Source organism: Sarcophilus harrisii, chromosome 2 (genome assembly GCF_902635505.1).
Source record: "Sarcophilus harrisii chromosome 2, mSarHar1.11, whole genome shotgun sequence".
Taxonomy (NCBI): domain Eukaryota; kingdom Metazoa; phylum Chordata; class Mammalia; order Dasyuromorphia; family Dasyuridae; genus Sarcophilus; species Sarcophilus harrisii.
Window position 1 is genome coordinate 129,205,413 of NC_045427.1, and position 15,491 is coordinate 129,220,903.

The 15,491-nt window shown below is 37.8% G+C and overlaps 1 protein-coding gene across 3 annotated transcripts in view; it reads left to right on the forward strand.

Moving 5' to 3' along the window:
* The first annotated feature begins 735 nt into the window (after positions 1-735).
* Positions 736-15,491, forward strand: part of IKBKB (inhibitor of nuclear factor kappa B kinase subunit beta) — a 71,253-nt gene continuing 56,497 nt past the window's right edge. For 2 of the 3 annotated variants that reach the window (XM_003758032.4, XM_023494748.2), the window contains exons 1-4: positions 736-922; positions 1,617-1,737; positions 8,711-8,805; positions 12,991-13,108. In XM_003758032.4, the coding sequence (XP_003758080.1) occupies positions 1,633-1,737; positions 8,711-8,805; positions 12,991-13,108 (318 nt within the window). In that variant the 5' untranslated portion in view covers positions 736-922; positions 1,617-1,632. The remainder of the gene's footprint in view (positions 923-1,616; positions 1,738-8,710; positions 8,806-12,990; positions 13,109-15,491) is intronic. The other variant, XM_023494747.2, reaches the window with a different exon arrangement.

Below are 15,491 nucleotides of genomic sequence, written 5' to 3' on the forward strand. Positions count from 1 at the left end.
GATTTGCTCACAAGCATCCAGCTAATGCAGGAGGGTCACCACTTAGTCGAAGCCAGGTCCTCTGACTCTCCTTCCAGTATGTTTGAATTTATTTTTCTTTCTTCCTTTTGGCAAGGAGGCAGTTTCTTCTGGAATAGGATTTAGCTATGATTTATCCTTCCAGATAAAGAGCAGAGAGCCTTTAGAAGGAAGGAATGAATGACTTCTAAGAGTAATGACAATGTGGTAAAAGCAAATTCTTGTAAATCATCAATCAATCCATCCTAAGCAGGGACTCAAGGAAATTCCACCTCATGCAGTGTAAGAGGAAATGGAAAGAGCCCTGCCTGCTGAGGAAATCCCCATCATTGCTTCCACTCCCAGAACCTGCTGGTGGTCAGTTTCATTTATCTTAGCAGGGACTGGAATTTTGTGGCATTCATTCCTTGTTAGGGGATGCTGGGATGAGGTACCAGAGAGTACCTCGAAAACACTGTCCTTCCTATCTCCCCCCCCCGCCCCCGACCCCTGAGATTCTGTTTTTTTGGATGGGGGACTTGTTTTTAATTTATAGAACAATATGCATTTTTTCGAGAAATTCTGGGAGCTGGGGAGCACCATGGGAAGAGCCAGATGGGTTGGAGGGGTGTTTCAGAACATCCAGTCTAATATAAAAGAAGCCAATGGCAGGCCTGCTCGGTCCCTGTGGCCCCTTTAAGAGCCTGCCCGTCCCCCGCCATGTGGCCCGCTGACATCAGAGCAGGAAGTGTTTGAGGAAGTCTAGAGCTGGCAAGCAAGCTGTTTAATCCAGTTCCCAGAACCCTGATGTGGGTAGGGGGGCATCCACTGACCTAAGTCCCTCCAAGTGATCCCCGCCTTCCTCCGGGGATCCCTGTTCCCTGCCCTGACAACTGCTGCTTCCCCCTCCCCAGACACCAGGCAGGTGAGTCACCTTCTCCCGTCCCCCCGGGACCCCGAGCTGGGACAGGTGGCTTAAAGCGAAACAGATCTGATCTCCCTCTAATCCTTCATCTTGATCATTTCTCTCCCTGACTTCCAGGGAGATAATCGATCTCGTTGGTCCCTGCCTGGAGGTTTGGGAACAAATTTCCACTAAATTTAGGAAGTTTGCTTTTCCCACCCACTCTGTTTTGTCTCTGGCTGGTGAAAGTTAAAATCCTAGAGATTTTTGTAAAACCCAAAGAGAGAAAATCCAGCTACTGTGGGTTCCTCCATTGATCCTTTTGAAGTGGGTGGTTCAGATGGGGGCAGGAGGGAGGATGCATTCATAAATTCCCTATACCATATAAAGGCATATCTGATTTCCCAGGAGGTAAGAATTGACTTTAAATATTTTCCCCCCGGGGAAAGGGGAGGGGGGGGAAGTAAGGAGGGAGTCTTTAAATGGAACTTTAGATGGATTCCTTCGGTGACTGAGGGATCTCTTTGAGTGAAAGAGGTGGTAGGGTGGGAGAGATCTTTAAAGGATTTGTTAGGAAAGACTTTTAAAAAGAAAACAAAACTCACTTGTCCCTTCTCAGTCACATCCAACGGCAGAAAATTCTCTGTCCTATTCCATGTGTCCAAAGGGTCTTGTTTTTCTTTCTCTGATCCTCCTCCTCCTCTGATTCCCACAGCAGTAACGTCTTCAGAATGAGCTGGCCACCTTCTCTTCAAATACAGACTTGTGGGTCCTGGGAAATGAAAGAACGGCTTGGAACTGGGGGATTTGGAAATGTCATAAGGTGGCACAATGAGGTAGGACTCCTTTCTAGCCTGGGAAGAAATAAACAGCCATGGAGTGAGGGGCATTAGTGCATCTCACACTTCAATTCACTAGTGAGATTCATTCTACTTACTTTAGGTGTTCCTATCCCACCATGCTCCAGGTTTTGAAGACTTTGGTCCTATTGATAGAGTGATCTCATTTGGAGAGAGAGACAAGGAGACAAAGAACTTAGATCAGAGTAGGTTCATCAGATTTGCTTCCCTTGTCTGCCTGTCAGAGGAAACTTGGACGCGTTATCTATCTACCTAATCAAAAAACTGCCGTTTATTAAACTTTTACTATGTTCAGAGGAAACAAAGAAAAAGTGAAGATCCCTGACTTCAAGGAGTTTATAGTCTAAGATTCAGTAACTGGATTTCATCATAGAGAACAAACAAATACTCTGAGAAAATCCTACCAAACACTGTTTCCTTAGGTTCTTGGTTTACTTTCCACATCAGAAAGTTCAGCAAGTTCTTCACCATAATCCAAAAATCTGTTGAAATGCGTGATTGATTGTTTGCCCCTGAAGTTCTTGACTGGATAGTCATGACTCCTGGTTACTCAACTTCAAATGTGAAAGTGCACCAGGTCTTTATAGTTCCAAGTGGACAGGACACCTGAATGTTCAGAGGTTAGATACAAACAGCTTGGAAACATATTGCTCAAGAGAGAAGCTCCCGTCTCTGGCAGAGGGTCAGGAGTGCAAGCCAACCTGTACGTGAAAGGACCTTTGGAAACTAAGACTATCTCTCAAGCTCACTCAGATCTAAAAAAAGATGCTCACATTTGAGGTTAAACCTCCACTACCACCACCACCATGGTCTAGTATGACATCCCTTCACATTCACCAAATTATTCCTACATTATAACATTAAGGACAAGTAAATGCAAAATATTTAACCTGAAATGTTGGAAATAAGTGATATTCTTTCAAAGAGCAAATAAACAAAACATATAGAATCTAGACTCCCTGACTGTCACAGTGATCTATGACACTTGTATAGTATCAGCCAGCATACAAAGCCCTTTCCTTACCGTAACCCTGCAAAATAGATAGGATAAGCATTTTTTAAACCAAAGTTTTAATTTTATTTTATAATTAAAATTCTGCTAGAAAACATTCTATATCCAGATAGATTTGCACATTAGCGAGTTATCTAAGATAGGGATGAAGTAACTTATTCAGCGTCCCATGGCCCATTTGTGTAAAAAGTAGGACTTTAACTTATCTTTTGACTTGGAGACCTGCTCTCCATCCACTGTGCCATAGCAGCTCTCAGGTATTGTAAGTATTATTGTGACCAAATTTTACAAATGTGACCATTTTACAAATGAAGGAAGTTTAAATTTCTTGCCCAAGATCAAATGGCAACATGGTAATGTTCTTGCTATTCATTATTCAATTGTGTCCAACTCTTCACAACTGTGGCATACCAATTCCATCCATGGGGTTTTCCTGGCAAAGATATTAGAGTGATTTGCCATGTGGATTAAAGCAAATGGGACTAAATGACTTGGCTAAGGTCACACAATACTAGTAAGTGTTGGAGGCCAAATTTGATTTCAGGTCATCTTGACTCTAGGCCCAGCACTTTATCCATTGAGCCATCAAGCTGTTTACATGATAGTGCTAGGACCCAAATCTTGTTCAGGTCTCATTGTCTTGCCATACCCTCCATCATAAGTTCCTTTTCAATCTGACCAAGGGTAGTTATTCTTGCTTTAAAAAAGAAAAAAAGGAAGGGGAAAGGAGAGGGAGAGAGAGATAAGGAAAGAAAAAGGCAGAGAATGAGAAAATAATTTCCCTGAAAGTATTCCAGCTGTCTATCATATCCACTTTGAAATGATCTCCACCTGCTCTCTCCACTCTTGAGTGCCCACACAGTTCTAAATACCATTCCTCTGCAGCCACAAAGAACATTTTGGTTTTGACTTAATCGTGGACATATGGGCAAAATCTGTAGGCTAGAGATGTGTGGGACTGGACTTTGACCTGCATATTACTATTAAATTATTTTTCTAAAATACCACTTGCCCACCATACATGTATGCTTGTGACACACACACACACACACACACACATACACACACACACACACACACACACACACACACACACACACACACACCAGTTGGTTTTTCTTTCTGGGTGTGCCCTGTTGCCTTCAATCACCTATATGGGTGCCACAATAATGAGAGACTGAGTAAGTAAGGTTAGGATATGGCTTCCATTGAAAGCTTTCTCATTGGAAGGACTCACCTCTTAGTCACCATGGGGAAATTTTCCTTTTAGAAGCTTCTCTGCCCTCTCTTTCCTTAACCTAAAGGTAAAGCTGTTCTCCGAAGGACAGATCTAAAACTACTAGACAGGAGCTGGTCTAGCCTCCTCATTTTTTAGATGAGAAAGCTAAGACCTAGAGAGAAGTGTCAAAATCAAGGTAACATAGTTAGTGAGTAGCAGAGACAAGATTTAAACTCAATGACTCTGACTTCAAATCCCGTGCTCTTTCCACTGTGCCACACTGCCTGAGACACTAGAATACTATTTAATGTCAGCTAAGAGTAATCAGAAGGTGAGAGGAACCAGTCTGGCTTTATGTTCTGGAGCAAAGCATTAGGGTAGGTGCTTCCAAAGGAATCACCAGGGTTTTGAAATAAGGTTTAAACATTGTTATGGGCTAAGTCTAAATGTAGCTTAGTCTAGAAGGTTCAAGGTTTTTTTGGTTTTATTTAAAATGCAATAGGTACTCCTGACACATATAATCCAATTAAAACTACTTTAATAATTGAAATTTTTAAGTGGCATGATTTAAGAATTTAAAAGGACATAAAGCATCTTTCTGTAGTCAGGAACTGAAAGAAGTATCCTGTAGGTAGTTCAAACGCCAGAAAATTATTCTGGTCATTTACTTGCCCCTGGGCATATCCTATTATATATAATTCAAACTACTAGGACTTCAGTGTGAGTGAACTGAGCCAAGGAGTAATGTTCAGGCTAGCCTTCTGGAGAATCTCAGGATCAGCCTTGATCTTAGTAGAGGAGTGCAGGAGGCAGGAGAGCCACAGGAGGATGGTCAAAGATGGAATGTCCCATTTCCAGTTCTTCTTATCCCTTAAATACCTTGGTATGATTACATCATTAAGCATGCTGATTATGTGTGAACTAGAGAACCATTACATCACTATGCTAAGTACTAAAGAACATCATCTCATCATCAATTCCACTGAGTTAACACCTTGTTGTAAGTATCCTTGTTTCAAATATACTTCTCCAGAGCAGGAACTCTGGAGTTCCTGCCCTCTACAATAGATGTTTAATAAATGTTTGTTCCTTTCCTCCTTCCCCCCAAAAGTTCTAGGTCTTTCAACATCTATACCTTTTAAAATAGGGGAGAATTAAGTTTCTTAACTTTAAAAATAGGCTTATTCCTTAGAGTCTGGAGTTTTTGTTTTTTTTTTTTTACATAACACTACCATTTCTTTTCATAGTCTCCCATTATTTTCCTCTCTCTTTGCATCTAATCTGTCACCATAGTCTATTAATTCTATTGTCACAATATTTTTTTATCTATCTCCTTCTTAATCACTCCTACTGTCAGCAGCCAAGTTCAGGCCCTCATGCTGCTCTCCTGGTATGTTGTAATAGTCTTCTAATGTGTCATCCAACTGTGTGTTTCCTCTCATCTCCCACAGATTTTGGATTAGCTGTTCTAATGCAGTGGGTGCTCTAATTGTGAATAATCAGTAGTGGCTCTTTAGACAAAGGGTCAATTCCTGAAGCCCCCTACCTTGAGAGAACTCTCCTTTTAAAAACATCCAACTTGGCCCAGCATGGCACTGCGTACCCATACTCTTGCTCCTGGAGAGACTGAAACAAATGGAATTCTGAACTGCAGTGGGCTACGCTGATTGGGTGTCTTCACTAAGTCTAGCACTACTGTAGACTGGTAAAGAGAGGACAAAAGTGACAAGTGGGACATTGAAACTCCAAATAAGTAGGAGACAGTAAGAGAACACCTTGGTGCCCTTCATAAGTCAGGTCACCAGAACCACCGATGGTCAAGTACAGCACCAAAAATCTCATGTCCCTCAAATGGATGATAAGATATCCAGCTTTGTCATCCCATCACAGGTCTGGACCATCTGAATTAAAACCTCTAAGGTCACAGACCTCTGCAAGCTTCCCTTAATAAGATTTAGCAGAGGTCAATCCTGAACCAATAAACCTTATAGAGAATGGAAGAAGTACTAGAGGAATTTATGAGACAGGAATGCTTAGCCTCCTTTTATGTCATGGTCCCCTCTTATTTTTAAGAAGCCATGGACCTCTTCTTTAAGGATATTTTTAAATAATTGGAGGAAATGCTAAATTTCAATTAGAGGTTAATAAAATTAAAAATGTATATTTTCCTATTCAAGGCCATGGTTTCCCTGAAAGTTATCCTTAGACATACTGGAGAACTCTACACCCCAGATTAAGAACCTCTCATATATCTAAGATATAAGGACCTATATTATCATCATTGTTATTTTCAAAATAGTGATGAAAGTAGAGTCTGCAGACCACAGGCCAGTGAACTTGACTTTGATTCCTGGTCAAATTCTGGAACTAGTTATTAAAAGAATGGTTAAGAAGCATCTGTAAAAGGACTCAATCATTACAGACTGTCAAAACCAAATCTAGCCATTGAGTTATTAGACTGGCAAATCTGGGAAATGCTGGGATCATAGTTGGCCTAGATTTTTGTAAAGCATTTGACAAAAATCTCTCATGTTTTTCCATCATGTTTCTAGTCCATCTTATGGACTAGGTGGAGAAATATGGACTTGAAAATAGTACTGTTAGGTGGTTTCAGAAGTATGTTGAATGGCCAGATCCAAATCACGGTTCAAAATTTTCTTGGAAAAAGCTCTTCAACGGAATCCGGGATCTGAGCTTGACCTTGTATGGTTTAACATTTTTATTACTATCCTGGGTAAATAATAGTAATACACATTTACACATTAAAAGACCTACTTATAATAAAAAGGCACTTTATAAATGTTGCTTTGAAAAGGATTTTTCTTATAACAGCCCCATAAGATAGGTATTACAAGCATTTTAATCCCCATTTTACAAATGAGGAAACAAGTATAGAGATGTTTGATTTGCATGCAAGGTCATAGAGCCAGCAAGTATCAGAACCAAGGCAAAAAACAGGTCTCTCCTGACTCCTCATCCAGAATCTTTTCTCTATATTTTTTTACTGGTTCTCTAAAGGCATAGAAGGCATACTTCTCCAACCTAAATCTTAGGTAAACAAAATAGCTATTGTGGCATTTCTAATATTATTGTATGGTTTGGGATTATCATATAACTACATTATATAAATATAAATATAATAAATATATAAATTATATTAAATGTATAAATTATTATAAATTATAAAATATTAAATATATAAATTATATTAATATATAAATATATATTTATATAATGTATATTATATATATAATTTATATTTATATAATGTATATTATATAAATATATATTTATATTTATATAAATATATAAATTATATTAAATATATATATATAAATATATAAATTATATAAATATATATTTATATAATGTAGTTATATTATAATCCCAAACCATACAATAATTATATGATCAAATTATAAAAATTATATAAAATATTAATTATATATTTATAATATTCATTGATTTTATATTTAAATATGCATTCTATTAATATTCTATTATGATATTAAGGCACAAATATATAATATTAATATAATACAGATTTTTATAAATTTATGATATAAGATATTTTATAAATATATCTTTTCATATAAAATAATATAAATAGAAAATAAATGTAATGTGTTATAACATATAAAATATGATCATATAAACAATCTCAGCAAGTAGAAGGAATATTGTGTTCAGTTTTCTGTATCATATTTGAGGAAGAAAGTTGATAGCACCACCACCTACTGTTAGTATCTACTACTATTATCACTACTATTACTACTCCTACTTCGACCACTACTAGAGTGTCATGGGTTGTTTCAGAAGCTAATGAGTACCTCCTTTGCTGCAATTCCCTGAGGAAAAGCTAGATAACTACTTATCTTATATAACACTAATACCTGGAATTTATAGAATGCTTTAGACATTCTTAAGGTAGAAGAAAGTTGTGTAGCTCAATAGAGTGATGAGCTAAAGTCAAGAAGACTTTAAATTCAAATCTAAGTTCAAATTTGGCCTCAGATACATAGGAACTACATGAACCCCAATTCACTTAACCTCTACCTGTTTTTATCTCATCTGTAAATGGAGATAATAACAGCATCTACCTCCCCAGGTTGTTGTGAGGATACAATGAGATGACTTTGTAAAGTGATTTGCAGTTCTTAGAGTGCTATATAAATTCTAGCTGTTATTAATATTACTATTCACATCTTACAGATGAGGAACTTGAAACAGATTAAATAACTTGTCTTTGGTAACACAGATAATAAATGTCAAAGCAAGATGTGAACCCAAGTCTTTTTGACATTAGATCTAGCACTTTAGCTACCGTGCTACACTAATAGGGTGGGAATGAGGGGTGAGATTGTTCAAATACTGATTGGGTTAGACATCCTCTCCGGCCTCTTCCAGCTTCAAGATTCTGTGAATATAAAGCATGATTCCTACCTACAGGAAGTTAACTGTGAAGGTGTGTTGACAAAACAAACACTTATGTGACAAAGAATAATTAGATTATCAATTGAATAATGTTGTTGATTATAACTCAAGAGAAATTGGGGAAAAATCAGAAGACAAGCTGGAGGGGTGGGAGATGACTTTCTAGAGAGGCTGGGACTTGTCCTGATCCCTGAAGACTGGATAGGATATTAAGGCGTCATTCCTGATTAGGGACTACTCCACTATTCACCTTTTTAACCCTTCTGCACAAACTTTTCTTCCAGGAAACGGGAGAACAGATTGCCATAAAACAATGTCGGCAGGAATTAAGTCTTCGGAATCGCGAGAGGTGGTGCCTGGAAATACAGATCATGAGAAGGTGAGGTTCTGAAGATTCGGTCCCATTAAAGGGAGTCTCATAAAGCTTAGAGATAATACCAATGCTTGTAAGTAACCAAGATCTAGAGTAAGAATATCAAAAGTTCTGAACCTGTGATTTAATTGTGGGAGCAGATAGAAAGGAGAACAAGTGATAAGTATAGATTCCCTTTATGATACAAATGAACAACTGTGTATTTTACGGTTTTCTAATTTAGAAAGTTATCTGAAGCAAAGTCATTTTGATTGGTTAAGTGATTTTTGCATGGTTTGTATACATGGGCTAATATATGCCAGAGGCAAGATTAAAACCCAAACCTTCCTGGTTGATCATCCATCCCCTTTGCCAAAAATAGACATTCTTGATGTTTCCATCTCCCCTGTGTTTTTATACAGTCACAGAATCCCCAAATTGCTAGGGACTTTAGAGATTATCTATTCTGATCCAATTAGGCAAAAATGCTCCATAACATCACCAACAAATGGTTATCTGGCATGCATTTTTATTCATCTTCTGAGATGGAATCAGCCCATTTAACTTTTAGACAGCTTTAACCAATAGGAAATTTTTCTTAAATCAAGATGAAAATCACCTCAGCTCTTTATCTTCCCACTCACAATGGTTTGAATTTTTCCTTCTTAGGGTCAAGAGTAATTCTGTTCAATTCAGCAAATATTCAGAATAAAATTGATTCCTCTTCCATATGACAAGCTTTTATGTGGAGGTATATATATGTATATATGTCTATACACAAAATACACATACACATATGTATGTAATGTAAGTAGGATATAGATACATAGAGAAAGATAAGAGTTCCTTGAATACTGTATCATTGCTCATTAAAATCATTTTTAGATAACATAATGTCAACAGTATCACTCTGGAAATATGGTCCATTAATCATTTCAAAAGAGGTAAAGAGAGAGGGGAAGTTGGCTGAGAAAGCTAGTTATTCAGGCAGGTCAGGAGGCCTCCCTCAAAGCTAGCTGGTGGTGTATATAACATGCAATTCACATTCATAGAAAGATAAGATAATGCTAAAAATCACCCCTAATATAACATTCCCAGAAAGGTGGAGGGGAGGGGGAAGGGGAAGGAATGGGTATGATTGGATATGAACTGAGAAAAAAAAAACCTCTAATCTATCATCTGAGTTGCATTAAATATCTTCATTATTTTATTACACTATAGAAATCTCAAATCTATATATTTTCTTCTTTTATTTTGTTATAACTAGCATCTTTAGTTTTCTAGATATTATTGAGCTTACTTGTATATTTAACCAGAGTCCTACTTACCTTCTGTGGGTTCTATGTTGTATTTTCTTTTGTATCATTTTGACTATCATAGTAATATTTGTACACTAAATAATTGCTTGCTGAATTAAGAGGGAAAACAGCTAATAATAAATATGGCACTTTCCTCAAAGTAACCTTGTGATGGTAATATAAATATTACCATCTTTAATTTACAGATAATGAAACTGAGATTCAGGAAGTTTAAATGGCATGTTTTATATATACATCATATTTTCTTGTTCAGTTATTTTTCAGTTGTGTCCGACTATCCATGATCCCATTTGGGGTTTTCTGGCAAAGATATTAGAATGGTTTGCCATTTCCTTTTCCAGCTTATTTTACAGATGAGGAAACTGAGGCAAATAGGATTAAGTAACTTGCCCAGGGTCACACAGCATCTAAATGTATGCCGCCAAATTTGAACTTTGGAAAATGAGTCTTCCTGACACCAGGCTCAGCATTCTATCAATGCACTACATAGTGCTTTACAAATATTATCTCGTGATTCAGGTTAGTTCCAATGGTCTTGTGATGAAGGGAGCCATCTACATCCAGAGAGAGAACAATGGGAACTGAATTTGGACCACAATATAGTATTTTCACTCATTTTGTTGCTGTTTCTTTGCACTTTGTTTTCTTTCATTTTTTTCCTTTTTTGATCTGATTTTTCTTTGCAGCATATTTGTGGAAATATGTGTAGAAGAATTGCACATGTTTAACATATATTGGATCACTTGCTATCTAAGGGAGGGAGAAGGGAGGAAAAAAATTAGAACACAAAGTTTTATAAGGGTAAATGTTGAAAATTATCCATGCATATGTTTGGAAAATAAAAAGCTTTAATTAAAAACAAACAAACAAAATCAAATATCTCATTTGAACTTCACAACCCTAGAGATAGATAGATGCTATTAATATTCCTGTTTTGACAATGAGGAAACTGAGCCAGATAGAATAACTTATCCAGGGCTCAGAGGTAGAAAGTATCTGAGGCTTCTTCATTCTGGTCTAGTGCCCTAATCACTATACTATCTAGCTGCTACTTCACTTCTCCCTTCAGGTGCAGTGTCTTTTTCCCTCTGCTAGGATGATTGCCGTCAGTCTCAGGATGGGAGCTCTCAAAGCATACTGTTGCAGAGAAGCAACATTGCATTGCTTGAGAGTCAGGCTTCCTGTTGCTTGAGAACCCAGTTTTTAGACAGTACAAGGTGTAGAGTTTGCTTTGTTTGGATTTAGAATTTGGGTACTTGTGCCCGGTGAACTCATTCTTCAATGTACTGAACTCCCCAAATATAAAGAATATAAAGTTGTATTAGTTCTAACAGCAGTTACCCTTGATGTGTGCTGCATTGGGGAGAGGGAGGAATAGTCAGGAAAGACAAGAGATTTGTGAAAATTTGAAAATATGAAAGAGAAGGAGGCTAAAGGTTGATTTTCAGTTATGGTCCCCATTGATTCCAGGTTCTGTTCTAGTCCAGTGTTTTGGAATGAGGCAGCTGAGATACAGTGAGAGGACATGCAAAAGGACGTTGATCATATATTGAATAAACAATTCTTAAATGCCTGCTAGATTCCAGAACTGTGCTAAGCATTGAGCATACAGAAGGAGGCAAAAGACAGCCCCTGTTCTCAAAGGGCTAATGAAGTCATCTAGTGCAATCTCTAGGCAAAAATTCATTCTCAGACACCCCCGAGCCTCCAGAAGGAGGTCTTCTGAAAGCCCTCTCATTACCCTTGGAGACAGGTCAGTCCACTTTTGGATGCCTCTAGTTTATATTGAAGGGCAGCTGGATGGCACAGTGGATAGAGTACTGGGCTTGGAATCAGGAAAACTAATCTTCACGTACTAGCTGTGTGATCCTGGACAAGTCATTTAACCCTATTTGCCTCAGTTGAAAGAGAAGCAATTTTGCCTCAGTTTTCTCATCTGTAAAATGAGCTGATAGCAAGTCATTCCAGTATTTTTGCCAAGAAAACTCCAAATGGAATTGTGGAGTCAGACAATAACAACCAAAGTTTATGTTGATTTAAAATCAGCATGCCTGTAACTTCCTCTTAGTACTTTCATTAGGCTATGACCTCCATAAGAGCCAGGACTGTTTTTGTCTTTTTTTGGATCCCCAGCATTTACACAGAGAGTATGTATGCATTGTCATAATTTTCTTAGGATTGTTGGGATCAAATGAGATAACATTTATTTTTTAAAAATGTTAAACTATTTTCAAAATATCTGCCTAGATAGTTTTCAGCATTCACCCTTGCAAAAACTTGTGTTTCAAATTATTTCTCCCTTCCTTCCTCTTACTCCCTCCCTTAGGCAGCAAGTAATCCAATATGTATTATACATGTGCAATTCTTCTATACATATTTCCATAATTATGAACTAACATTTATAAAGTGCTATATAAAAGCTAGATATATCACTTATATCACTTCAACGTCTAAGTCTCAGTTTCCTTATCTAAAAAATAATCATGATAATATTTGAAACTAGAGTCTGTGGTTCCAAGGCTTAGTTCTCTCTTCTCTGTATCATTCTGTGATTTTTTTTTGGTGGAGAGAAAAGAACATTTATATAAAAGGCTACTGCTAATGAGGTAGTGTAAAGAGTACTTAGTACTTCTGTGACCTTTAACCAGTTAAGCCTTTGAGACTCAGTTCCTTCATCAGTAAAATGAGAGAATTGCATTAAATTGAATTCTAAGATTCAGTCAAGCACTAAATCTGTGATGTCGTGGTCTGCTTTAAAAGGCAGTCCATTGGGAGACATAGAAAAATAAACAAGATTCTATTCCTGCCCTCAAAGAAGTTACGATTCTAATAACAAAAATGATCAGATGTTGACAGTATAGAGATAATAATACATTAGCTTTCTTCTTCTCAGACTCAATCATCCCAATGTAGTGGCTGCCCGGGATGTCCCTGAAGGGATGCAGAAATTAGCACCCAATGATCTTCCCCTGCTGGCTATGGAATATTGCCAGGGTGGAGACCTCCGAAAGGTAAAGTGCTTGGATCAGGGGCCCCTCTAATGTACCTGAAGGGAGACTTGGAGTGAGAAGGGGGGGGGGGAGGGGTTGGAGATTTCTTTATTTGAGAGGGTTAGAATGACTTTTAAAAATTTCAAAATGAGGAAATTCAGAATGACTAGAATGATTCCACCCAAATTTCATTAGCTTCTTAAGTGTCCCTGGACGCTGTCCAGTTTGGGGGTGATGTAAGATTGCTCTTGCATGACTTTATCTGAAAGTTGTACAACAAAGATGAGAAAGTGATTTCTCTGCATCCTCCTTCTCAATTAGGATGAAAACACTGTTGGGGATTGTAGCCAAGGAATGGGACAACAACTTTGTAAATGTTAGGGAAAAGCCTTCTTTTTTTAACATTTGGTGTCTCTTCCCTGTTTGAGTTTCAGAGACCCAATCTGACCATATCAAGAGTTTTTTCTTCTGCAGATCCCAAAAGACTGATAAGAAATTTGTAGTTTGAGGTAGGGGAAAACACTAGAGCAAGAGTCGTCCAAACAGCTGCCCTTTCTGTTTCTGGCCTTCACCATGGATTTATTGTGTGCTAACTGTCTCTTTCTTCATCTGTGAGGGAGGACAGAACTAAATCTCACCAAAGATCAAATAAATATGATATGAGACATTCTGATAGGATAAAAGCATTGTGAAAAGCAAATACTGCCATGAAAGGTAACATAGTCATCAGCCTTTCCCTGAACGTAATTTTCTCAATTAGTCCAAATTTCACTGAGGTCATCCCACTTAAAGCAGAGGGATGGGCTTAATAGTGCACAGTGTCCTGCCCTTTAGTCTATCTCTATGTCTCCATCCTGGAACACAGTGTTATTCATTAATTTCTTTTGTCAGTCAATTCCACAGAAACTTCCCCATTTGATTTTGTTTCCCCAACTCACTTAATCCACTAGTGGGAGGTGGGCACAGGAATGGTAGTTTGTGTCAGAGCAGGATATGAGCAAATCCGTGGCTTGATAAAGTAGGAAGAGACTATGGGAAATCAGGAGATCTGATTGTAATGTGTATTTGGGCTTTTTTTTGCTCCTGTTTTGCTAACCTTTGAAAAAGTTCTGAGTATAGATATGACTTGTAAACTGATTTTAAAAACCACTCATTGTTAAGGGTTGAGTTATTTGGTTTTTGAAGGGGAGTGGTGGATGTTGGTGGAGTAGAGAGAATATGTTGAGGATTAATGAGATTAATGTTTGGATAGGAATAATGTCAGACTGTAGAAAACTCTGAAACTGAGCTGGAGGGGGAAGCTTAGACCTAACATGGTAGACAGTAGGGAGAAACTGAGCAAGGTAGTGACATGGTAACAAAAGCACTTTAGGAATGGTCAGTCTTGTACTAGAATGGCTGAAAAGAAGAAATACAGAAATGAAAAATATTGAAGTAAGAAATTTGTCAGGATGACCTGACTTCAAATCCAGCCTCAGGTATATACTAGCTATATGACTTCAGGAAGTCACTTCACCCCTCTGCCTCAGTTTTCTCATCAGTGAAAAGGGGATAACTATAGCACATACTTCCCTCAGTTGCTAGGAGAATTAAATCAGACAATATTTATACAGTTCCTATCACAATGCCTGGAAAGTACATTTGGAAAGTGAATTTTATCAGTTCACCCAAGATTGATTAAGTCTCTAGTTACTGAATTCTGCTCAGTAGGGTCATGAGAGACTGGTAAATGCCAAATGGTTAATTTACAAGGGTGTGAGAACTAGTGATTGTCATCTGCCCAACTTGGTCAGATGCAGTGGTAGAGGAACCCACACCCTTTAGACTATTTCTGTCTACAATCATAGTGTTGGTGATTCAGAATTATGGCACCCCTTCCTCTGGACATTACTGGAGCCACACTAACCAAATGGTATCATATATAATATTTTTTTCAATGTTCCTTATCAGTTGCCAGGACACCATACTTCCTCATGACATTCATTGCTGTTTCCGAAATCCCAGCTTATCTTCCATTAATTCCATTTTAATTGATGCCTTCCCTTCAGGGCAGTGCCCCAGAGTGCCTTACTGAGAATTATGAACCTTTTCTTGGGAACATAGATCTGGATCTGGAAAGGAATTTAGAGGTCATCTAGATCAATGCCTTCATTTTAAAAGTAAAGAAATCAATTTCTGGAGGGGTAAAATGACTCTCCATACAAGGTCAAAAAAGGCCACAGAGGTTACAAGTGGTAGAGCTGGCATTCATACATAGGACCCAGGATTCTCTCCTTTTTTGCTTTAAGTTCAACATTAGGAGTATAGACTTAGAGCTAATAAGGGACCTCAAAGGCCAATTAGTCTCTTATTATTAGATTGTAGATTTCTTGAGGGGAGGAATAGAATCTACAGAATTTACTTT